Genomic DNA, 26,252 nt, shown 5'->3' with positions numbered 1-26,252 from the left:
ATGTGGCTCAGATGAAGGAACATTCCTCCATTCCAATTGGCAGTGTTCAAAACTACACGGTTTCTGGCGGGGGGTATGCGATACCATATCCTCAATTCATGGGGTTGCATTCCCTTTAGACCCGGAGGTCTGTCTACTGGGCAACTTTACTAACACCAATCTTAGGCAAAGCCATACTATAAAGCTAACAGAAATATTGCTAGCGATTGCCAAGAAATGTATTGCCTTGAAATGGAAATTGGATTCCCCCTGTCGGTTGCAATGTGCCTATCAGAAGTTAATAGTTGTATCCCACTGGAGAAAATGACTTACCGCTTGTGGAATAAGTTAAATACATTTTACAGAATTTGGCAACCTTTTATTGACTATATGGAGAATCTCCCCCACATCACATTGAATGAATCTCTATATTATCCTTATATAATGTTTCACACGTAATGTATAATATGTAGCCTACGGCAGGTGACCATATGATCCAATGTCTCATTATAATTTTTTTAGTGCATGTTTGTATATATAATTATAATTTGTTTTATTTTTTCTTTCTTTGTTACGCTCATCTGTTACTGTCACTTTGTCCTATTGTTGTCTAATATCTTTTCACGTTTGTCTTGACTGTTGTTAATTGGAAAATGCAAAAAAAAAAGTGTACCGTTAGCTATCTAACGTTAGCTGGCTGGCTGGCTAGCTAACGCTACATGTATGATCTTATTATTCGTATCTCAGAGCCATTTGCATGGCTAGCTAACATTGAACCTGGTTGGTTAGCTACCTGCAGATTCATGCAGAGTAGTAACGTCATGAGTTGAGATTATGGTTCATTGTTTAGCTACCTAGCTAGCTACATGTCTTAAAAGCTTTTGTCAATAGGGGGGCGCTATTTTCACTTTGTAAAAAATCGTGCCCAAATTAAACTGCCTCGTACTCTATTCTTGCTCGTACAATATGCATATTATTATTACTATTGGATAGAAAACACTCTTAAGTTTCTAAAACCGTTTGAATTATATCTGTGAGTAAAACAGAACTCATTTTGCAGCAAACTTCCTTTTAGGAAGTGAAAAATCTGAAATCGAGGCTCTGTTCCAGGGCCTTCCTATTCATTTGCTTGAAATCTATGGATATACATGCACTTCATACACCTTCCACTAGATGTCAACAGGCAGTGGGAGGTGGAATGGGGTGTCTAGCTTGATCTGAGGTCGAACAAGAGCTCTTGGAATGACGTGACCCCAATTTCCTTTGTCTAGCAAGGCGCGGGAAGGACATCGACATTGGCTTCTGAAAAGCGTTCGGTATAGACGTCTAATAACTCCGGCTTTGATTTTATTTATTACATGTGATAATATCAACGTAAAGTATGTTTTTTCAATATAGTTTTATCAGATTATTGAACGTTTATCGGGAGTTTTGGCGTTTTCCGTTCTCTGCGTTTGGTGAAGATGGACATCTTTGCGCAACTTGGCTAGCTAAGGTTGCTAATTCGACAGGCGAAGAGGACATTTTAAAACCAAACAACGATTTATTCTGGACAAAGGACTCCTTGTACAAGATTCTGATGGAAGCTCAGCAAAAGTAGGAACCATTTATGATGTTATTTCGTATTTCTGTGGAAAATGTTTAGTTCTATTTTCCGCCCTCATTGCAGGCGCTGTCTCGCTATAACGTACGCTCTATGTCGTACTAAAGTTATTTTTAAAAATCTAACACGGCGATTGCATTAAGAACTAATGTATCTTTCATTTGCTGTACAACATGTATTTTTTAGTAAAGTTTATGATGAGTTCTTTGATTAGATTAGGTGACTGTCCAAAATATCTCTGGATAATTTTGTGCAGTTTGCCTACGTATTCACATTGTAAAACCACGATTTGTACTGCTAAATATGCACATTTTCGAACAAAACATATATGTATTGTGTAACATGATGTAACATGATGTTATAGGACTACATCTGATGAAGTTTGTCAAGGTTAGTGAATAATTTTACATCTTTTGCTGTTTTTTTGCGATCGCTACCTTTGAGGTGAATGAATGCGGTTGTGTGGTTGGCTATTGTGGTAAGCTAATATAATGCTATATTGTGTTTTCGCTGTAAAACACTTAAAAAATCTGAAATATTGGCTGGATTCACAAGATGTTTATCTTTCATTTGCTGTACACCATGTATTTTTCATAAATGTTTTATGATGAGTATTTAGGTATTTCACGTTGCTCTTTGTAATTATTCCAGCTGCTTTGGTGATATTTTTTTATGGTAGCTGCAATGTAAAACTATGATTTATACCTCAAATATGCACATTTTCGAACAAAACATAGATTTATTGTATAACATGTTATAAGACTGTCATCTGATGAAGTTGTTTCTTGGTTAGTGACTAATTATATCTCTATTTGGTCGGTTTTGTGATAGCTACCTATGCGGTAAAATAATGGTGAAAATATGCGGTTGAGTCTTTTGCTATTGTGGTTAGATAATAGAAATACATATTGTGTTTTCGCTGTAAAACATTTTAAAAATCGGAAATGATGGCTGGATTCACAAGATGTGTATCTTTCATTTGGTGTCTTGGACTTGTGATTTCATGATATTTATATACTAGTATTTACTTGTGGCGCTATGCTAGGCTATGCTAGTCAGCTTTTTTACTGATGAGGATGCTTCCGGATCCGGGATGGTGACCAAGTAGAAGTTAACAAAAGCCTCCACTATGCAAGTATGCATTTCAATAGAATGTCACTGCGACAACTGTTGAAAGATGTTGGTTAGCTACCTGCAGATTCATACAGGGTAGTAACATCATGAGTTGTGATTATGGTTCATTGTTTAGCTAGCTACATGTCTTAACAAAAGACTGCAAGTAACCATTTCTGGCCATCTAACGTTACTCCGATTTCAGAGCACTCTCGTCTGAGTGTGCCAGAGCGCAGAATAACTGATGAATTTACTAATGCTCAACACCAGTTGAATATGGCCAGTGTCAGTAAACATTGGCAAGAAAGCGTAATTCAATTGTTGCCAGCAGCAGTTACAGTCACCACTCCTCTAGACAACATGAATACAGCCTAACCAGCTCTGCTAGGGTGAGTAAAATGGTCAGAGTGCGGTGTTCTCTCATTATGTATCTGGAAGTAGCTAGCAAGCTAGCCAATGTTAGCCAGTTAGCTTGGGTGCTTGACAGCCGTTCTGTTCAACCCTAGTCATCCGCCAGAGCATCCATTGTGCACTCTGAACGCTCCGAGAGTGAAACGCTTTGAATTTACGAACGGACAATCTGACAGCACAGTTGCAGTCACCAACGCTCTGGATAACATAACAGACTAACCATTTCTGCTAGGGCGAATAATGTTCAGTGGGCTGTTCTCTGATTTCTGTCTGGAAGTAGCAAGCAAGTTAGCTTGGGTTCTTGACTGCTATTTTTTATTATTATTATTATGAACAAAACCAATTCAAAAACAGAAATACAGTTGAAGTCGGAAGTTTACATACACTTAGGTTGGAGTCATTGAAACTCATTTTTCAACCCCTCCACACATTTCTTGTTAACAAACTATAGTTTTGGCAAGTCGGTTAGGACATCTACTTTGTGCATGACACAAGTCATTTTTCCAACAATTATTTACAGACAGATTATTTCACTTATAATGCACCGTATCACAATTCCAGTGGGTCTGACGTTTACATTCACTAAGTTGACTGTGCCTTTGATGTCATGGCTTTAGAAGCTTCTGATGGCTAATTGACATCATTTGAGTCAATTGGAGGTGTACCTGTGGATGTATTTCAAGGCCTACATTCAAAGTCAGTGCCTCTTTGCTTGAAATCATGGGAAAATCAAATGAAATCAGCCAAGACCTCATAAAAAAATTGTAGACCTCCACAAGTCTGGTTCATCCTTGGGAGCAATTTCCAAACACCTGAAGGTAACACGTTCATCTGTACAAACAATAGTACGCAAGTATAAACACCATGGGACCATGCAGCCGTCATACCTCTCAGGAAGGAAACGTCTCCTAGAGATGAAGGTACTTTGGTGCAAAAAGTGAAAATCAATCCCAGAACAACAGCAAAGGACCTTGAGAAGATGCTGGAGGAAACAGTTACAAAAGTATCTATATCCACAATTAAACGAGTCCTATAACGACAACCTTAAAGGCCGCTCAGCAAGGAAGAAGCCACTGCTCCAAAACCGCCATAAAAAAGCAAGACTATGGTTTACAACTGCACATGGGGACAAAGATCGTACTTTTTGGAGAAATGTCCTCTGGTCTGATGAAACAAAACTAGAACTGTTTGGCCATAATGACCATCGTTATGTTTGGAGGAAAAAGGGGGAGGCTTGAAAAAAGAACATCATCCCAACCATGAAGCACGGGGGTGGCAGCATCATGTTGTGGGGGTGCTTTGATGCAGGAGGGACTTGTGCACTTCACAAAATAGATGGCATCATGAGGTAGGAAAATTATGTGGATATATTGAAGCAACATCTCAAGACATCAGTCAGGAAGTTAAATGGGTCTTCCAAATGGACAATGACCCCAAGCATACTTCCAAAGTTGTGGCAAAATGGCTTAAGGACAACAAAGTCAAGGTATTGGAGTGGCCATCACAAAGCCCTGACCTCACGCCTATAGAACATTTGTGGCCAGAACTGAAAAAGCATGTGCGAGCAAGAAGGCCTACAAACCTAACTCAGTTACACCAGCTCTGTCAGGAAGAATGGGCCAAAATTCACCCAACTTATTGTGGGAAGCTTGTGGAAGTCTACCTGAAACATTTGACCCAAGTTAAACAATTTAAAGGCAATGCTACCAAATACTAATTGAGTGTATGTAAACTTCTGACCCACTGGGAATGTGATGAAAGAAATAAAAGCTGAAATAAATCACTCTCTCTAATATTATTCTGACATTTCACATTCTTAAAATAAAGTGGTGATCCTAACTGACCTAAAACAGGGAATTTATACTAGGAGTAAATGTCAGGAATTGTGAAAAATTGAGTTTAAACGCATTTGGCTAAGGTGTATGTGAACTTCCGACTTCAACTGTATACAAACAAGAGTACATAAATAGACGGGTATTACATATCGAGATACATTTTCAATTTGTGAAAACGTTTTATGGTACGTATTGCTTTTTTGTTTTTACACTTACTAATAATTTCAAAATCATTTCAATTCTATCTTAAACAAATGAAGAGGGGTTTGTTCTCTGCCCACTTCATTTTATGAGTAAAGAATCTGTCATGAAAAATAAACAAATGAACAATGATAGTTAAATCAGGGTCCATATAATTTGGAACAAAATAAAACATAATATCAGAGTCTTTCAAATTGACATTATTAGCAGTTTCTTTTAAAATCTTATCTCACTCCAAATTCTTCTGACATAAGAACAGTCCCAAAATAAATGGTCAAGAGCCTCTGGGTCACAACCACAAAATACACATTTGTTTTCAGTAGCTATTTTGAATCTGTGTATAATAAAGGTCTTTACAGGGGTGCTTGACTGCTGTTAGTACAGAACGCTCGGATCAACCCTTAAAGAGATGGGCGGGGATAAAGGTTAAGAGGATGTGAACGATGCTGAATGGGCGTAGACAAAGAAGGGCTCTTCAGTAGTAGTACCAAAATATTCAAAGGCCATTTTCTCAAAGGTGAGTTTACAAGTTTATCAACTTTCAAAGCAAAATGACTTTCCCATTGTTCCTCAAATGTAGTGTATGATATACAATTTTGTAGCTGAGTCTCTACTTTTATCCAATGTAAAAAATACAATTTCACATTTTGCTACATAAGACCGATTTGAGCCTGTCAGTCACATTTTTGGTGTACAGTGAAATTGCCCCTAGACACTGATCTTAGGTCAGTTTTGAACATCCCCCACTAAATGGGTAGTTACACCCACAACCCACACATAAAACACCAGTCTCAACGTCGACAGTGAATAGGCGACTCTGGGATGCTGGCCATCTAGGCAGAGTTGCACAGAAAAATCCATATCTCAGACTGGACACTAAAAGGAAAATATTAAGATGGGCAAAAGAACACAGACACTGGACAGAGGAACGCTGCCTAGAAGGCCAGCATCCTGGAGTCGTCTCTTCACTGTTGATGTTGAGACTGGTGTTTTGCGGGTACTATTTAATGAAGCTGCCAGTTGAGGACTTGTGAGGCGTCTGTTTCTCAAACTAGACACTCTAATGAACTTGTCCTCTTACTCAGTTGTGCACCGGGGCCTCCCACTCCTCTTTCTATTATGGTTAGAGACAGTTTGCGGTGTTCTGCGAAGGGAATAGTGCCCAGCGTTGTACGATATCTTCAGTTTCTTGGTAATTTCTCACATGGAATAGCCTTCATTTCTCAGAACAAGAATAGACTGACGAGTTTCAGAAGAAAGTTATTTTTTCTAACCGTTTTGATCCTGTAATCAAACCCACAAATGCTGATGCTCCAGATACTCAACTAGTCTAAAGAAGGCCAGTTGTATTGCTTCTTTAATCAGGACAACAGTTTTCAGCTGTGCTAACATAATTGCAAAAGTGTTTTCTAATGATCAATTAGCCTTTTAAAATTATAAACTTGGATCAGCTAACACAAAGTGCCATTGGAACACAGGAGTGATGGTTGCTGATAATGGGCCTCTGTACGCTTATGTAGATATTCCATAAAGAATCTGCCTTTTTCAGCTACAATAGTAATTTACAACATCAACAATGTCTACACTGTATTTCTGATCAATTTTATGTTCTTTTAATGGACAAAAATGTGCTTTTCTTCCTAAAACAAGGACATTTCTATGTGACCCCAAACTGTTGAACGGTAGTGTAAGTATTCAGACCATTTGCTATGAGACTTGAAATTGAGCTCAGGTGCATGCTGTTTCCATTGACCATCCTTGAGATGTTTCTACAACTTGATTGGAGTCCACCTGTAGTAAATTAAATGGATTGGACATGATTTGGAAAGGCACACAACTGTCTATATAAGGTCCCAAATCTGGGGAAGGTTACCAAATAAATTCTGCAGCATTGAAAGTCCCCAAGAACACAGTGGCCTCCATCATTCTTAAATGGAAGAAGTTTGGAACCACCAAGATTCTTCCTAGAGCTGGCCACCTGGCCAAACTGGGCAATCGGGGGAGAAGGGCCTTGGTCAGAGAAAATCTGAGTTTTGTGAAGATGGGAGAACCTTCTAGAAGAACAACCATCTCTTCAGCACTCCATCAATCAGTCCTCTATGGTAGAGTGGCCAGGCGGAAGCCACTCCTCAGTAAAAGGCACATGACAGTCTATTGGGAGTTTGCCAAAAGGCACCTAAAGATCTCTCAGACCATGAGAAACAATATTCTCTGTTCTGATGAATCCAAGACTGAACTCTTTGGCCTGAATGCCAAGCGACACATCTGGACAAAACCTGGCGCCATCCCTATGGTGAAGCACGGTGGTGGCAGCATCATGCTGTGGTATGTTTTCCAGCGGCAGGGACTGGGAGACTAATCGAGATTGAGGGAAAGATGAACAGAGCAAAGTACAGAGAAATCATTGATGAAAACATGACAACAGCCCTGAGCACACAGACAAGAAAGCGCAGGAGTGGCTTCGGGACAAGTCTGTGAATGTCCTTGAGTGGCCCAGCCAGAGCCCGGACTTGAACCTGATCAAACATCTTTGGAGATACCTGAAAACAGCTGTGCAGCGACGCTCCCCATCCAACCTGACAGAGATTGAGAGGATCTGCAGAGAAGAATTGGAGAAACTCCCAAAATACAGGTGTGCCAAGCTTGTAGTGTCATACCCAAGAAGACTCGAAGCTGTAATCACTGCCAAAGGTGCTTCACCAAAGTACTGAGTAAAGGGTCTGAATACTTATGTAAATGTGATATGTTTTTATTTTGAATAAATTAGCAAAAATGTTTGCTTTGTCATTATGGGGTATTGTGTGTAGATTGATGAGGAGGAAAAACTATTTAATCCATTTTGGTATTACTATAGTAACACTACTGAAGAGGAGCATTAAAGGGGTCTTACTTGAAGTAGCAGAGAATCGAGACAGCCACCAGTAGGGATACCAGAGAGATGGAGTAGCCAATGGTGTACATCAAGTGTAGCCGCTCAAACACCTCCTAAAAATGGAGAACAAATACACTCAGCAAATGAGCGTATGTGTGTGTGTGTGTGTGTGTGTGTGTGTGTGTGTGTGTGCGTGCAATTGTGCATACGTGTCTCTGCATGTGTGTGTGTGTGTGAATGTGTGTGTGTGTGTGTGTGTGTGTGTGCGTGTGAACAGGAACAAAGTCAAGAATATGCTGTTCACAAATGGCTACGGTCCACTGCTGAAGACCACAGCTCGTAGTGGGTGAGTATCATGATGGACTGATGAATTCCACATAGGGTTTTGATGTGATTATTTTTTTTATGCCTGAAAAAGATTCTTGCCACAAGCAAACTGCTTGGTCAACACAGGGTTACTAATTCATGCATTGTGGTTGACACTGTGATAACTGTTCACTTCAAATAGACAGAGAGGGCTTTGTTCAGGTGAAAATCCCCCCTCAAAAATAACACACACTACCATTTGAGTCATTTAGCAGCCACTCTCATGCATTTTCATACTTTTTCCTTACTGATCTCCTGTGGGAATCGAACATCCAACCCTGGCATTGCAAGCGCAATGCTCTACCAACTGAGCCACACAAGACTGACACACACACAAGCGCACAAATGTGACCACACACGCACAGCACAACCACACACACAACCACAACCACACACACACAGTCTTGTACAGCTAACCTTGTGGGGACACACAATTCAGTTCCATCCAAAATCGTATTTTCCCTAACCCCTAAACCTAAACCTAAACCTAACCCTAACCCTCTCCAGACCGGTCGGATGTACAATATAGAAACAGGGCAGAAAGTTGCAATAGGCCGTGCAACCCAAGTTTTGATTCCAGCATAAACAGAAACTCTCTAAAACCTAATCCTAACCTTAACCCTAACCCTAGAAGGGCTACCAACACGAGGAGGAAGTTCAATAAGAAATTATGTATTTATTTGCTCAATCTGGTTTTGTATTTTTTTATTTTTTATTGTATTATATATATAAAGCACATTAACATAGCATTTATTTTTGTCCCACTTAATCCCTTCATCCCTTGGTGTAATTTCCAATTATGTACTTACTTATTGAATTGCTTATCTATTAATTTATTGATCCAGTTTGTATGTTTTATTATGATTTAATATAACATTTGTTTTCAAATTAAACTTGTTTACCCCCACCACTTTATCAACAATTGTCTTCCTCCTGTTGTTGAACTGTCATGGGTGACCCCTCGGAGCTCTCGGCCTTTCATGTTCTCTCACCTTCTCCTAACCAGTCTGATGTACAATATAGAAACAGGGCAGAAAGCTGCAATAGGCCAGTGCAACCCAAAGTTTGATACCAACATAAACAGAGATCCTCTTAAACCTAAACCGAATTCTAACCTTAACCCTAAACCCCCTAGAAATAGTATTTGACCTTGTGGAGACTAACAAAACGTTCCCAGTAGGTCAAATTTGTGTTCGTTTACTATTCTACACACACACACACACACACACACCTCCTCCTGGCTTCTATGGCTAGACAACAGGTAGGTGGTACACTCAGTGTAGTTGGCCCAGGTGCGGTTGATGCTAGGCACCTGCTCCCAGTTCCCTGAGGCATCACACTGACGATAGGCTTGACCTGGGGGATGGGGAGAAGAGGGATACCATCAGCATTAGTACAATAGCCTTAAAAGGGGCAAAACAGAGCTTTTGCCTCAGGAGGGGCTCTTGAGGTCCCTTAAATGCACAGAAATATTGCCCAGAAATTAAAAAGACCCACCTCCCAAGCCCATGAGCAAAAGCATACACTGAGTGTATAAAACATTAGGAACACCTTCCTAATATTGAGTTGCACACCTTTTGCCCTCAGAACAGACTCAATTCATCGGGGCACAAGGTGTTGAAAGCGTTCCACAGGGATGCTGGCCCATGTTGACTCCAATGCTTCCCACAGTTGTGTCAAGTTGACTGGATGTCTTTTGGGTGGTGGATTAATGGTAAATTGCTGAGCTGGAAAAACCCAGCAGTGTAGCCTTGCACCTACTACCATACCCCGTTCAAAGGCACTTAAATCTTTTGTCTAGCCCATTCACCATCTGAATGGCACACATGCACAATCCATGTCTCAATGGTCTCAAGGCTTAAACATCCTTCTTTAACCTGTCTGCTTCCTTCATCTATTTAACAGGTGACATCAATAAAGGTTCATAACTTTCACCTTGATTCATCTGGTCAGTGTATGTCATGAAAAGAGCAGGTGTTCCTAATGTTTTGTACACTCAGTGTATATTGTTAGACTAAAACTGAGGATTGTGTGCTTTTGTTGTATCTTATGTGTATGAACCATACAGACAACATTCAAGCCAGAATGTGATATTAACAACTACTGTAGCTACTAAACTTCCATACTGTATATTTAAAGCAAGGCTGATACGTGTTACATCTAATGTAATGTGAAGTTAGACTCCTTATGATATAGTTTGGGACTGTTGTAAACACATGAACAAACTTGAGTATGCATGCAGATGTCTGTAAGTACTGTGCAAAAAGAGTACTTGATTTGGGACTGGTGAACTGCATAAACTGAATTTGCATTTCGCAATGTGCACTTATAAGGAATCGAGTTGCTAGCTGTGAGGCTGCTGGTTTTGTTTGGTGGCCATGAGGCCTTTCGTTTGTTTTTTTGTTTTTAGTTTGGGCATGCCTTTGGTATTTTTCCTTTTTGTACATATTTATGTTTTGTCACCAATTTAACAAAGAATAATTTGCTTGGACTGGCTGACCAAGAGGTCAAGAGAGACAGAGCTGGCCAAGGTAAGCTTACTGTTTCCCTGGGAAAATGTACATTCAACACTTAGGCTTATATGCTGATTTCTCACATAGATGCACATAATTCATTCAAGTTACATCATGTAACTAGGCCTATGACCCCTAGACAAAGCGAGTGCAACAATATCCGTAGGCTAGTTATTGGTTTCGTAACACAATACATTTTACATTTAAAAACCTGAAGACCAGTGTCTGCTGGTAAACGCAATCTATCACTGACTTGTCATGATTACGTAAGTGATCGATGTATGTGGACAATGTACTATATTTCCTTCTACTGTATGGGGTTTGTCCATTAGTGTATTTAAAAAGAACAAAGCAGCTATTGAGCTTTAGGTTAGTGATCTAGTCATGAACCAGCCCACCTCTGTGGTTGAAGTCGTAGATGTATTCTGGACATAGCACCGAGACCAGCTGACTAGGCTTCCCTCTGGGCCAGCAGATAATCCCATCCCACTCCGGTACACAGTCATCTTCTGCAAAAATACAACAGCACAGATGGCCATTTTGTATGAGTCATTGTGCTCTTACTTTAATAAAAGGAGTAGAAAATTCAAACGACATTTCATTTCATAATATACAATGCATTCGGAAAAACTCAGACCCCTTGACTTTTTACGCATTTTGCTACGTTACAGCCTTATACTAAAATTGATTCAATAGTTTTCCCCCCTCATCAATCTACACACAATACCTCATAATGACAAAGCAAAAACAGTCTTTTATACATTTTTGCAAACAGAAATATTACATTTACATAAATATTCAGACCCTTTACTCAGTACTTTGTTGAAGCACCTTTGGAAACAATTACAGCCTTGAATCGTCTTGAGTATGACGCTACAAGCTTGGCACACCTGTATTTGGGGGAGTTTCTCCCATTCTTCTCTGCAGATCCTCTAAAGCTCTGTCAGATTGGATGGGGAGCGTTGATGCACAGTTATTTTCAAGTCTCTCCAGAGATGTTTGATCGGGATCAATCCCAGGCTCTGGCTGAGCCACTCAAGGACATTCAGAGACTTGTCCTGAAGCCATTCCTGCGTTGTCTTGGCTGTGTGCTTAGGGTTGTTATCCTGTTGGAAGGTGAACCGTCGCCACAGTCTGAGGTCCTGAGCGCTCTGGAGCAGGTTTACATCAAGGATCTCTCTGTAGTTTGCTCCGTTCATCTTTCCCTCGATCCTGACTAGTCTCCCTGCTGCTGAAAAACATCCCCACAGCATGATGCTGCCACCACCGTGCTTCACCGTAGGGATGGTGCCAGGTTTCCTCCATATGTGACGCTTGGCATTAAGGCCAAAGAGTTCAATCATGGTTTCATCAGACTGGAGAATCTTGGTCTGAGAGTGGTCTGAAAGTCCTTTAGGTGCCTTTTGGCAAACTCCAAGCTGTCATGTGCCTTTTACTGAGAAGTGGTTTCCGTCTGGCCACTCTACCATAAAAGCCTGATTGGTGGAGTGCTGTAGAGATGGTTGTTGTTCTGGAAGGTTCTCCCATCGCCACAGAGGAACTGGAGCTCTGTCAGAGTGACCATCGGGTTCTTGGTCACCTCCCCGACTAAGGCCCTTCTCCCCCTATTGCTCAGTTTGGCCAGGTGGCCAGCTCTAGGAAGAGTCTTGGTGGTTCCAAACTTGTTCCATTTAAGAACGATGTAGGCCACTGTATTCTTGGGGACCTTCAATGCTGCAGATTTATTTTGTACCCTTCCCCAGATCTGTGCCTCAACACAATCCTGTCTCGGAGCTCTACGGACAATTCTTTCAACCTCATGGCTTGGTTTTTGTCCCGACATGAACTGTTAACTGTGGGACCTTATATAGACAGGTGTGTGCCTTTCCAAATCATGTCCAATCAATTTAATTTACCACAGTTGGACTCCAATCAAGTTGTAGAAACATCTGAAGGATGATCAATGGAAACAGGATGCACCTGAGCTCAATTTCATGTCTCATAGCAAAGGGTCTGAATACTTATGTAAATAAGGTATTTCTGTTTTTTATTTGTAATAAATTTGCAAACATTTCTAAAAACCTATTTTTTTGCCTTGTCATTATGGGGTATTGTGTGAAGATTGATGAGGATTTTTTTTATTTAATCCATTTTACTATAAGGCTGTAACATAACACAATGTGGAAACAATCAAGAAATCGGAATACTTTCTGAATGCAATGTATCTCAGATGATACGATACGTCTGTAATTACATTTCTAACAGATGGCCATTCACAATCTGTATCAAGACTCCGCATCATAACTCTGCGTCACGTGACCGTGAGTCGAGCTGGTTTTCCTATCATTCATCTCACATCTGACCTTCTGTTACTATGGAAATGCTTCACTCCAGGATATTGGATTGATATCGCTTTTGACTGTACTTGAACAGGACGAAGCGACAAACAATCTTATTTGTAATCAATTACACTTTATCCTATATTGGACTGATGGTGGTTGACACAAGACAAGCTGATTTTACACTTTAACAAATCATTCATAATCTGGACAACCACTGCACCAGAAACCTTTTCTGTCCCTTGATTTTCAGTTGGGTGCATAACTGAAGCCAAAGGGGATCCCAATATAATCATAAAAAAGTATAGGCTATGTTCTGTAACAGTGTTTCCCATACCTCTCCTCCAATACAACCAGACTTTCCATGTATTTGATGTATTCTAGAAGTATACCAAGGTTTGAGAAACACTGTCCTATAACTTGCGATGCGTTTAAAGTAGTTAACACACCTTTGACTATGGCCAGCTGTGAATGGATTATCCTCTCACACTTGGCACGGGGACCAATCAGGAGGTAAATCTGCTCGTCTCGTGTGATGACATCATCAGAGTCTATCTATGGTAGAGGGACAGAAGAAGAAGAAGATCATATTACCAAGTCAGAACTGTTGACTTGACCCCAACGTGACACATGCCATGATTTAGGCGAGACAGTTGGCTAGCAGCCAGCATAACAACCAGTCAATGGTCAGACTGTCCACTGCTGCGTGTGACTTGACATTAAAACGTTGTGATGTCTCAAATGATGTGGCTCTCGAATGACAGTTGTCATGTTCGTGAATCATTGCATTATGTTGTGTTTGTTTAACAAGTAGGATTGTGTGTGCAGACAGGGCGACATTTGTTTTATCCTTCAGGTGTGAAGTCTAAGGTCTATCTTCTTCTTATCTTACCATTTGTCTGATCATGCCCGTAGGTCCAAAACTTCCACCAATGAAATCTGAGCGACAATTAACCCCTCAATCCAAGCCTGGAAATCCAAACTGAATCGCTTTGTTTCACAGTTGTTTTACTTTATCGACTCAGTATGGCCATCTTCTCATTAAAACCGTGTGTGCCTGTAAAGAGCGGCATTGTTCAAAACTACTTTGTCAGCAATTAGATCACCTTTAACCAATCAGAAAACATCCTAATCCAAGGCTTTTGGACTCCTGGAAGAGCAGCTGTTGTGATTGTTTATTTGGATCCCCATTAGCTTTTGCAGAAGCAGCAGCTACTCTGCCTGGAGTCCACAAAAACGCAAAACATGACAAGAAACAAAACACTGATACACTGATAAACAAGGAAAGTCACACAAATGTCAAATCTATAACTAGATACAAGCAATGCAACAACAAAAATCATACAAACAATACAACACAAAAAAATGTGTGTGTTAGTGTCTGTGTGTGCCTGTGTTTATGTGTGTGTCCCCTCACAGTCCCCGCCGTTCCATGAATCGTTTCTCCATCTGTTTTTTGAAGGCTATTGTGCTGTTTGATTGAGTGATTGCAGATGGAAGGGAGTTCCATGTGATCACGGTTCTGTAGGAAACTGTGCATTGCTGTGAATTTGTTTTGGACATGGGGACTGTGAAGAGACCCCTGGTGGCATGTCTTGTGGGGTATGTATGGGTGTCTGAGCTGAACATTATTTGACTATGCAGACAATCTGGAATTTTTATTACAGTGATATTTCTCATAAAAACTAGAAGAGAAGCAGTTAATCTCTCGTCAACCCTCAACTAGGAAAGACTGGCATGCATGTTGTTGATGTTAGTTAAGTATGTGCAGTTAAGGGCAATGCGTGCTGCTCTGTTTTGAGCCAGCTGCGACTTTGCTAGATTTTTATTTTCTGCAGTTGACCATATTACCGGACAGTAATCAATATGGGACAATTCCAGAGCCTGAATAACTAGTACAGTTGATTTTTTGTGTAAAAAATGCATAACATCTTTTTATAACAGACATACCCCACCCAAACTTCACAACAATTTTGTCAATATGACTTGCCCATGATATTTGACCAGCCTATGTTATAGTAAAATCTAATGGGGATCCCCAAAAACTAAACTCAACATTTGGGTTTTCTTGCTCAAGCTATCTATAGGTCCTGTGATGACCCTCCCTCTCTGTCTGCCGAATTCTTTCTCTTTGCTCTTGTTTTGCTTAGTGGGGTGTCGGTGGGTCGAGCCGGAAGGGTCGTCAGCGAAATGGGACACATCTGGGCCGAGTGTGTCCAGGGATAAATTCACCTTTCCCCATTCATGGAGGGGACTCTCTCCATGCAGACATGCTGTTGGATTTTGGTTGTGGCATTATTATATATACATTTTTTTAAATGTATATAAAATCAATTGTGGCTTGTCTGTCTGTGCAGCCACTCACTTACACTACTGACTATATGCACCATTGTTGATTGTATATACAGTTGAAGTCCGAAGCTTACATACACTTAGGTTGGAGTCATTAAAACTCATTTTTCAACCCCTCCACAAATTTCTTGTTAACAAACAATAGTTTTGGCAAGTTGGTTAGGACATATACTTTGTGCATGACACATGTAATTTTTCCAACAATTGTTTACAGACAGATTATTTCACTTATAATTCACTGTATCACAATTCCAGTGGGTCAGAAGTTTACATTCACTAAGTTGACTGTGCCTTTAAACAGCTTGGAAAATTCCAGAAAATGATGTCATGGCTTTAGAAGCTTCTGATGGCTAATTGACATCATTTGAGTCAATTGGAGGTGTACCTGTGGATGTATTTCAAGGCCTACATTCAAAGTCAGTGCCTCTTTGCTTGACATCATGGGAAAATCAAAAGAAATCAGGCAAGACCTCAGAAAAAAATTGTAGACCTCCACAAGTCTGGTTCATCCTTGGGAGCAATTTCCAAATGCCTAAAGGTACCACGTTCATCTGTACAAACAATAGTCCGCAAGTATAAACACCATGTGACCACGCAGCCGTCATACCACTCAGGAAGGAGATGCATTCTGTCTCCTAGAGATGAACGTACTTTGGTGCGAAACGTGCAAATCAATCCCAGAACAACAGCAAAGGACCTTGAGAAGATGCTGGAGGAAACAGGTACAAAAGTATCTATATCCACAGTAAAACGAGTCCTATATCGACAACCTGAAAGGCCGCTCAGCAAGGAAGAAGCCACTGCTCCAAAACTGCCATAAAAAAAAGCCAGACTACGGTTTGCAACTGCACATGGGGACAAAGATTGTACTTTTTGGAGAAATGTCCTCTGGTCTGATGAAACAAAACTAGAACTGTTTGGCCATAATGACCATCGTTATGTTTGGTAGAAAAAGGGGGAGGCTTGCAAGCCGAAGAACACCATCCCAACCGTGAAGCACGGGGGTGGAAACATCCTGTTGTGGGTGTGCTTTGCTGCAGGAGGGTCTGGTGCACTTCCCAAAATAGATGGCCCTGACCTCACTCCTGGACAGAACTGAAAAAGTGTGTGCGAGCAAGGAGGCCTACAAAACCTGACTCAGTTACACCAGCTCTGTCAGGAGGAATGGGCCAAAATTCTCCCAATTTATTGTGGGAAGCTTGTGGAAGGCTACCCGAAACATTTGACCCAAGTTAAACAATTTAAAAGCAATGCTACCAAATACTAATTGAGTGTATGTAAACTTCTGATCCATTGTGGAATGTGATGAAAGAAATAAACGCTGAAATCATTCTCTCTACTATCATTCTGACATTTCACATTCTTAAAATAAAGTGGTGATCCTAACTGACCCAAGACAGGGAATTTCTTCTCGGATTAAATATTAGGAATTGTGAAAGACTGAGTTTAAATGTACTTGGCTAAGGTGTATGTAAACTTCCGACTTCAACTGTCGGTTACTTCGATTGGTGGAGGTGTTTTTGTTGTTCCTTGGTCTCTATGTTGTCTCCGTTTTTGTTGCGGGCTTCGAGCTGGTTCGTGACAAGTGGGGGCTTGTCTGAGATCATAGGGTTGGTTCCTAGACATTTTGGCGTATAGTACTTTGTTGCATTATGACGGGCTCATGCTAATTGGGATGTGCTTTGGTTGGTATTCACTGCATAGTCTTATAAGTGTTTTGGTGTTGTGCCTTAGCGTTATCAGTGATTTTGGTGTGTTCGGTGATGTCATCAATGTGTTGCCTGTAAGAGTATTCCAGTAGGACCAATACGAGTGTCATTAGGCTAACTGGTATGAGTATTTTGTTTCGGAGAAAATGTTGTTATTGTTCGATAAACTCTGTAGGTGCTTTGTTTGCATCTTGTAATATTTGTTAGGCCCAGTGTTGGTTCCCTTTGTTTGTTTGGTAAACTTGTTGGTTGTGTGCTGCATTGGAAATAGTAACATTGGTTAGTTTCCAGGCCCCTGCCCAGGCTGGCAACTTTTGCTCTACTCGCTGTTGGGACATCAGTCGGAGGTGAGTGCAATCTGTTGTGTACCTCAGTGGGTAGGGCAGTGTCATTTGCTACCTGGACCTATAGCCTTTCTTTTCCCCCGTTAGGCTTAGCGATGTGTTTCACTTCGGAATACGTTTGGCATGGTTATTTCATTATTTTTGTGTGGTGTCTGTGGACTGAGCAGTTGTCTTGGGGGCACATCCGTGGCTTGGAGGAATCTGCCGCACGAAGGCTAGGGTTGAGTTATTGTAGGATTCAGGGAAGCTCCTTATATATCACATCTCTCTCCTGTGGTGCCCAGTGTGATTGGTGTGTCTCTTGTTGTGGTCCGGTCTGGTGTGCTCACAGAGGGGAAGAGCGAGTTTGTTTTTAGCAGTTATTTGTGATTATGGTGTCTTATGTAGAAGAGTTTATTTACGTTCTATCAGAGGAACTGTTCGAATTATGTACGAAAGAACAACTGTTGAAGATTGCTGATTACTACCAGGTTGAAATGACTGATAAACGTCAAAAAAAATTGTTAGGTTGATATTGAAGGCCAATCTGATGGAGAGTGGTATACTAGAAGTTACCACTAGGGCAGCCAATGCCGAGGACTCGCCACCTCCCCAGCCGTCTCCACCGTTTTGCTACAATGGCCACTCCGTCTGTTAGCCCTAGTAGTCTTTCTTTTGAACAACAGAAAGAACTGCTTCTGTTACAACTGGAGCATGATCGTGAGAATGCTTGCGTTAAGCTGGAGCATGAGCTAGAACATGATCGTTTTAAGTGTGAAAAGGAATTGGATTTTAAACAGGATTTGGAGAGTGCTAAAATCAAGCTGCAACAAGAGCGGCTAGAATTGGTTAGGGAAGGAAAGCTCTCGGGGGAGAGTTTGCTTTGGGAAGGTGACCCAGAGTTATCTAGGAGTCGCTCCTCTAGGTCATGCCCTGGACTCATTTGATATTGTTGGAAACTTATGGTTGTTGCCAAAATTTCATGAGAAGGACCCTGAGATGTTCATTTCGTTGTTTGAGCGTGTTGCTGATGCTAGGAGTTGGCCTGATTCTGATCGCACTTTAATGTTGTGGTGTGTGTTGACTGGTAAAGCGCAGGAAGCATATTCAGCTCTTTGTGTTGCTGACAGTGTCAGTTATGATAAGGTTAAAATGGCTGTGTTACAGATTTACAAATTGGTTCCTGAGGCTTACCGCCAATGATTTAGAACTTTAGAAAGGACTGACAAACAGACTGATGTTGAGTTTGCGCAAGAGTTATCTTCAGTTTAATCGCTGGTGTTCCGCCTCTGCGGTTATCCAGGTGATCTGATTATGCTAGAGCAATTTAAGGACACAATCCCTGATCGTGGCTGACGAGTATGTTTTGACACACAAAAGTGTCTTTGCAGAGTCCCGTATTCGGGATGAGTGGGGGCGTTCAGAGAGATTTGGGTCTCGCCCACCGAGACACTCTGGTTCACGGGCAGAGTGTCATTCTACTAGGGTGGAGCCTGGCTCGCATGGTAAAGCTGATTTTGGTCAAGAGTGTTACTACTGTCAGAGTTCAGGTCATTGGAAAAACGAATGTCCTATTCTCAGGGCTAAGGCTAAATTCAGGACTCACACTTATATTAAACCTAAGCCTATGATGTTAGCAGCGCCTGTCCCACATCAGTTCACTCCATCTCATGCCCGGGGGCATGTGAAAGTCCACATTGAACCAGATTATTTACCTTTCATTATGGAGGGTTTTGTGTCAATCTTAGGAAGTGACAACCTTGTGCCAGTGAAGATCCTGAAAGACACAGGTGCCTCTGAGTTGTTTGTGTTAGTCTGTGTCACCCTTCTCTGCTGAGACTGATTTCGGGAATAGTGTTTTAATTAGGGGAATAGGTTTGAACACTGTCAGTTCCATTGCATAAACTGATGTTGGATTCTGAACTGGTGAAAGGTGAGGTTGTTGTAGGGGTGCGTCCTTCATTGCCTATTGAGGGTATCGACGTTATCCTTGGGAATAACTTGGCTGGTGAGCGTGTATGGCCTGTTGTGTCTCCATCTCTAGTGGTTTCCGCTAAGCCGTAATTTGTAGGGATTCTCGATGAGTGCGTGCAGAGTTTCCCAGAGGTGTTCTCTGCATGTGCGGTGACGCGTTCCATGAGGCGTGGCGACCTGGTCACTGCTCCGGCTAACGATGATGGCACAAAGAAATATGTCACTACTTTCCAGTTCTGTACCCCGCTCCAATCAAGGAGCAACGGGCTGACCCCACATTAGAAGAGTTGCGTGACCAAATTGTGCCTCTGCAACAGTTGGGAGATGTCGCCCAGGGCTATTTTCTCCAGGATGATGTCCTGATGAGAAAGTGGGTGTCTCAATGTAGTTGTTTTGTGGGGGAGGCTATTAGTTAGGTTGTTGTACCGTTTAAGGTTTGTGAGTTGGTGCTGAAAACTTCCCACAACGATGTTGCTGGACATCTGGACATGAGGAAAACCTACAATCGCATACTAGGCCATTTCTTTTGGCCTAGTTTTAAGAGGGATGTTTCTGAGTTTATCAAAACCTATCACACCTGTCAATTAACTGGTAAACCTAATCAAGCTATTAAGCCGGTCACACTCTTTCCTATTACCGTACTCAGCCAACCTTTTGAGTATCTGATTATTGACTGTTGGTCCTCTGCCTCGCTCTAAGAATGGTAGTAGTTACCTGTTCACTCTGATGTGTCAGACCACTAGGTTTCCTGCTGCCTCTCCTCTCCGGTCTATCACGACTAAGTCTGTGCCAAAAGCTTTGACTCAGTTTCTCACTGTTTGGAATCCCTAAGGTCATTCAGAGTGACCAAGGATCTAATTTCACCTCTAATCTGTTTGGTCAGGTTCTCCAACAGCTCCATATTAAACACAATTTAGCTAGCTCCTATCACGCGCAGAGTCAAGGAGAGCTGGAACGTTTCCATCAAACACTTAAGTCTTTGTTGAGAGCTTATTGTCCAGAGATGGATAAGGATTGGGAGGAGGGGTTGCCTTGGTTATTGTTAGCCGCCAGGGAGGTTTCACAGGAGAGCACGGGTTTCAGTCCGTTCATGGGTTTCAGTCCTTTCACGGGTTTCAGTCCGTTCATGGGTTTCAGTCCTTTCACGGGTTTCAGTCCAGTACCGTTATTTCGCTGGGTTCTTGTCATGCTAGGTCCGTACATGATGAGGAGGATGTTCCTGGTCCTGATGATTGCGTACTGCAGGGTAGATAGAAAAATGCAGAGACACTGGATGTTTTGTATAGCCTTCTCACTCATCTACCTGCTGATAGGCGAGACGAGATGGTCGGTCTGTTTCAGAGTTTTCCAGTTTTGTTTTCTGATACACCTACAAACTTAATAGAACACGATATCGTCAGTGGTTCTATAGAGTTTCTTCAGAGAGATGGCGTTGTCTGGATGCTGAGATCAGGTACATGCTGGATAGTGATATAGCAGAGCCTTCTTTCTCCAGTTGGGTTTCACCCTGTATCTTGATCAGTAAACCGGATGGAACAAACCGATTTTGTAGGACTACCGTAAGGTAAAGTGTCACTAAACCAGATTAATTTCCTCTTCCTCGGATGGAGGACAGCGTTGATCAGGTCGGCGCAGCAAAGTTTGTGAGCAAATTTGACCTGTTAAAGGACTATTGGCAGATGCCACAGACAAGTAGGGCAAGTGAAATCTCTGCCTTTATTACACCCTCCGGTCTTTACTCGTATTCCGTTATGAGTTTTGACCTTTATAATGCACCTACCACTTTTCAGCGACTTATGAATAGGGTGGTCTCCGGTCTGGTCGGGTGCTCTGTTTATCTGGATGATGTAGTGGTATATGCAGATACTTGGGAGGAGCATCTGTCCCGTATTCAAGCCTTGTTCGACCGCCTGGCTGCGGGTCACCTTACTATCAATATTGCTAAATGTGAGTTTGCTCAGGCGACCGTTATATACCTTGGTAAGTTGGTTGGGCAGGGTGAACTGCGTGCTGTTCGGGCTAAGGTGATAGCTATTGATGCTTTTTCACCGCCGACTACCAAAAAGGAACTGATGCGTTTCTTGGGAATGATTGGTTATTACTGTAGTTTCTGTAGGAACTTCTCTACTGTGGTCGCTCCCTTAGCTTTCAGTAAATCAGTCAAGGCGGTTTACGTCTGGTCTCCTCTCTGTCAACAGGCTTTTGAGGATGCAAAGACGTTGCTTACCTCAACTCCGGTGCTTGCTGCTCCTCGGGTGGATTTGTCATTCACCTTGCAGGTGGATGTCAGTCATGTGGTGGCAGGTGCAGTCTTGCTGCAAGCAGATATGTCTGGTGTTGAGAGGCCTGTTAGTTTATTTTCCAAAAAGTTGAGTGCTAGCACTCATATGGGCGCTACAACACTTCAAGGTTTATGTCGGGTTGGGTGTAGTACATATTGTGGTCTACACTGACCATAGACCTCAAGAAGGTGATAGGATTATGTGTCCTAACCAGAGGATAATAGTATTAATTCTTACAAACATTCCATCTCGATGTGCGACACATCAGGGGGACTGATAATGTCGTTGCTGACATGCTCTCTTGTGTGCCCTGTTCCTGAATGTCCACGTGACTTACCACTGTTTATTTTGTGTTTGGTATTGTCCTGTTCTGTCGCTCCTGTCTGTTCCCCTTCTGTTCTCGTTTTCTTCGTTCCTCTTAAAGGTTGCTTCCTGTGTGCAAAGATTGCTGAGGTCTGGGGAGGACGAGGTTGGCTAGTGCAGTGGGATAGGGGTAACCAGGGCAGTATTTTGTTGTTTATGTATGATTGGTGTAGAGTTTCGGGGTCCTTGTTGGCCCCCGATGTTTGGATATACTGGTTAAGTTTGGGCAGGTTGTTAGCTAGCTAGCGAATGAGGTAACATGACTGAACAAAGTGTTAACGACACCCGAGTAGTTTTAGAATGGCCCACTACATGGTTTATAATGTAAAATGCGTACTGGAAGATAGAAATGTTGCGCCAGTAGTATGGGGCAGATCTTTTGACCTGGTTGGTTTAGAAGCAAGTCATTTTCACTGTAGTAATGGTGCAACCGTAGCTAGGTTTCCATCCAATTGGCGACCGATTCATGCAAATATTTTTTTAAATGCATAAAGAAAATATGTGCATTTCCCCACCAATGGTTTTTCCACCGAACGGACCTGTTGTGGATAAAAAATGTGTGATGAAGTTCAATGTGTTTCCATCACATTTTCAACTCTACTGATAGTTTTGTCACAGAAACCTTTGTGTTAAATACCAAATGTCCCTACTGTGGTCTTGGCACATGTGCTCTAGGCCAGTCTAAAGGATGAGATTATTATGAATAGCCTAAGAGCATCGATCAGTCAAGCATTGATCATCAAGACGCTAGATATTTATTGTAGAGGTGCATCAATATCGCCGTGCACTTTCACCACCCTGTGAAGTTCATCCTAATAAACTGAATAATTTCCCATAGTAGAAGGACCACGCACACCATATCACCGCGTGACTCCAAGTTTACTTTGATATGATGGTTATTATATCAATATTTGCGCATTAGAGTTTCTATCGGCATTTCTCACATGAATTTTACCAACACAAAATAATCCCACCGTGTTGAACAAAAAATTCTGTCGGCATTTAAAAAATTGTACAGAAATTTCCTGTTTCCATCCCAGCTATCATGATGATTTTTTTAATATACGGTGTGACTTTACTCGCATAGAAACTGTGAATGGAAACGTGGTTCATGACGTTAATGAATCTGCACAAATCGTGTTTCACTAGGGCACTTGGAAACAATGGTAAAGCAAAGCCTTATCATTAGGCTGCATCAATTATTGTCTGGGAGATTTTTTTCATAGTTGCACAGTGCTCCAAAAATAAAACTCCTGGTCTCACAGCAAAAGATTTTGTCACATTTAGCTAGTTTTCCATCCAACTGTCAACAGATTTTCATGCGAATATTCTAAAATCTGCATATATAAAATATGAATATTAAAAAATTCACAGAGAAAGTATGTTAATTTCCCTCCAGTGGTGTTTCCACCAAACTAACTTGTTACAGAGAAACATCAGCGCGTGATGACATAGTACACACAATGTCATTTCACTTTTCATGTACCGATTTAAAAATCAAAAGTTCAATGTGTTTCCATCACATTTCCAACTCTACCGATAGTTTTGTCACAGAAACTATAGCGTTAAATAGAAAATGTGCCTACTCTCGTCTTAGCACATGCGCTCTAGCCAACAACTCGCAGATAGTGTAGGTAGCCTGTGCGGGTAGGCTATAGCTTCTTCGGGATAGCCCTCTTTTTTTCAATTTTCACCTAAATGACATACCCAAATCTGCCTGTAGCTCAGGCCCTGAAGCAAGGATATGCATATTCTTGGTACCATTTGAAAGGAAATACCTTGAAGCTGGTGGAAATGTGAATTGAATGTAGGAGAATATTACACAATAGATCTAGTAGAAGAAAATACAAGAAAAAAACAACAGTTTTTTCCTACCACCATCTTTGAAATGCAACAGAAAAGACCCAGTTCCAGCCATCACTCAGGTAATTCCAATGTTGTCCCCAAGACGGCAGCAAAGTTTCAGATGGATAACTTGAAGTATGAGCAAACTACATGACATTTAGTGTGAAGTCACCCAGGTACATTTGGGCAAATTGTGAATGAGACATTTGCAATCATATTACATTTTTCTGCAAGAATATCGTCAAATCTGTATACTTGGACTTTGATTTAGCTTTTCCAGTATTAGTAGCCATATTATAAGTTCCACATTTGCAAAACACCCAGTTTTCCTAACTTCATACCTCTGAATATTCTTATAATTTTTTCCTGTTGTACAACTTATATTTTTTTCCATGCTGTTGTACAACGTTAGTAGCTACATTTTACGACAGATACAGGGTTTCCAGATACTCCCGTAAAACCCTGCTCATTGGCTATCTAGCTAGCTTTGTTTGAAAGGCATCGCTCTCTGACCAAATATGGTGTCCTATAGGATATACTACACCCCTAATGATATAGTGAAGTCTGGTTACATTCTAGGATCTCTGAGGAATACAGATAAACATGATTTGATTGGTTGAAACAACGTTTAGGGTTAGATTTTCACAGATGCCTTTCTTTGCAAATTGAATGAGTGGAAATACAAAATCTATTGTGCATGCTATATGGACCTTTTTAGGATATGAAAAAGGATTTTATCTAACAAAACGACACTTCATGTTATCTCTGGGACCCTTTGGATGATACATCAGAGCAAGATTTCAGAATGTAAGTACACATTTCACCATCGGAGGTGAATTTATCAAACCTATCGCGTTGAAAAAAGTGTTTTGTTGTTAGGAGCTCTCCTTAAACAATAGCATGCCATTTTTTCCGCAGTAATAGCTACTGTAAATTGGACAGTGCAGTTATATTAACAAGAATTTAAACTTTCAGCCAACATAAGACACTTATATGTACCGACATTTGTTGTTTCTCTAAAATCTGCGCTGCATCCCTAAGAAGCTCTAGTCTACATGATGAGATTATGGATAAGAGAAAAAATATTTGTATTTGTCAAACGACAGTCAAGCATCAATGATGTCACCAGAATAAGACCCTTGATATTTATTGGAAAGGAGCATTAAGCTCATAGCTTGCAACACCCTGTGAAGTTCCTCATAATTTACTTCATCTATAGACTTATAAATTGCATGGTTTCCCGAGTCATAGTGGGAGGACCACACACCATATCACGTGACTACAAGTTTACTTAGATATGATGGTTATTAGGGGGAGTATTGGTAAAGTGGAACACTTACACTTTGTAATGTATATCTTCAATTGTGTACAATAACATACCCAAAAATCTATGCCTGTGTGTTAGTGAAGTATGTGATGATAAAAAAATGGGTTCAATTGTTATGAAGTCATCATTGTGGGCGTGGCATCCCGTTTAATAACACATGTCTGTAGAGGGATAATGGTAAGTAAAATGACATAGGGTTCTGAGGAAAATAATGTAGGTTTATAAAAAATTAAAAAAACTAAGGATATTCACTGTTTCATTACAACATACAGAATTTTGTAATGGGATGTAATTGTAAAAAAATGACTCTAAATGGTTTGCTTACTACTTTCACCTTTTTAGAACATTGACATTTTGACTGTGTTCCGGGTGCCAATCGCCTACTGTCAAACTGGGACACCCTGTTACTGTCAAACTGGGACACCCTGTTACTGTCAAACTGGGACACCCTGTTACTGTCAAACTGGGACACCCTGTTACTGTCAAACTGGGACACCCTGTTACTGTTAAACTGGGACTCTCCTCTAGGCCATTTTAATGCAGATTTTTTTATTCTTCTGGGGATTGTGAAATACATGTTTTCTTAACAGAAATCCTTTTCTAAATAGGATCAAACCAACGTAGAAAATCATAGCTAGCTACAGTATATTCATAGGTATATGATGCAAAAACATTATAGTTTGCTGTATTCGACTCTGGTGACAATTAAACAGTCTGTGAAATTGTTGAGGGGGGAGGTCCACTAGAGTGTAGTGTTGAGAGTGTTGAGCTGATAGGCCTAGATGAAGTTAATTTTATTTTATTTATAGGCTAAACAATTACATATAGGCTACATCATGTAATTATAATCAAGTATGATGATGATT

General features: G+C 41.0%; 1 protein-coding gene across 1 annotated transcript in view; it reads right to left on the bottom strand.

Moving 5' to 3' along the window:
- pth3r (parathyroid hormone 3 receptor) overlaps positions 1-26,252 on the bottom strand; it is a 65,826-nt gene that overhangs the window by 19,596 nt on the left and 19,978 nt on the right. The window contains exons 2-5 of the mRNA XM_055921804.1: positions 13,661-13,766; positions 11,292-11,402; positions 9,612-9,736; positions 8,033-8,127 (exon numbers count right to left, since the gene is read on the bottom strand). Coding sequence (XP_055777779.1) covers positions 8,033-8,127; positions 9,612-9,736; positions 11,292-11,402; positions 13,661-13,766 — 437 coding nt within the window. The remainder of the gene's footprint in view (positions 1-8,032; positions 8,128-9,611; positions 9,737-11,291; positions 11,403-13,660; positions 13,767-26,252) is intronic.

Source organism: Salvelinus fontinalis, chromosome 1 (genome assembly GCF_029448725.1).
Source record: "Salvelinus fontinalis isolate EN_2023a chromosome 1, ASM2944872v1, whole genome shotgun sequence".
NCBI lineage: Eukaryota > Metazoa > Chordata > Actinopteri > Salmoniformes > Salmonidae > Salvelinus > Salvelinus fontinalis.
This window is presented reverse-complemented; position numbering and strand designations above follow the sequence as displayed.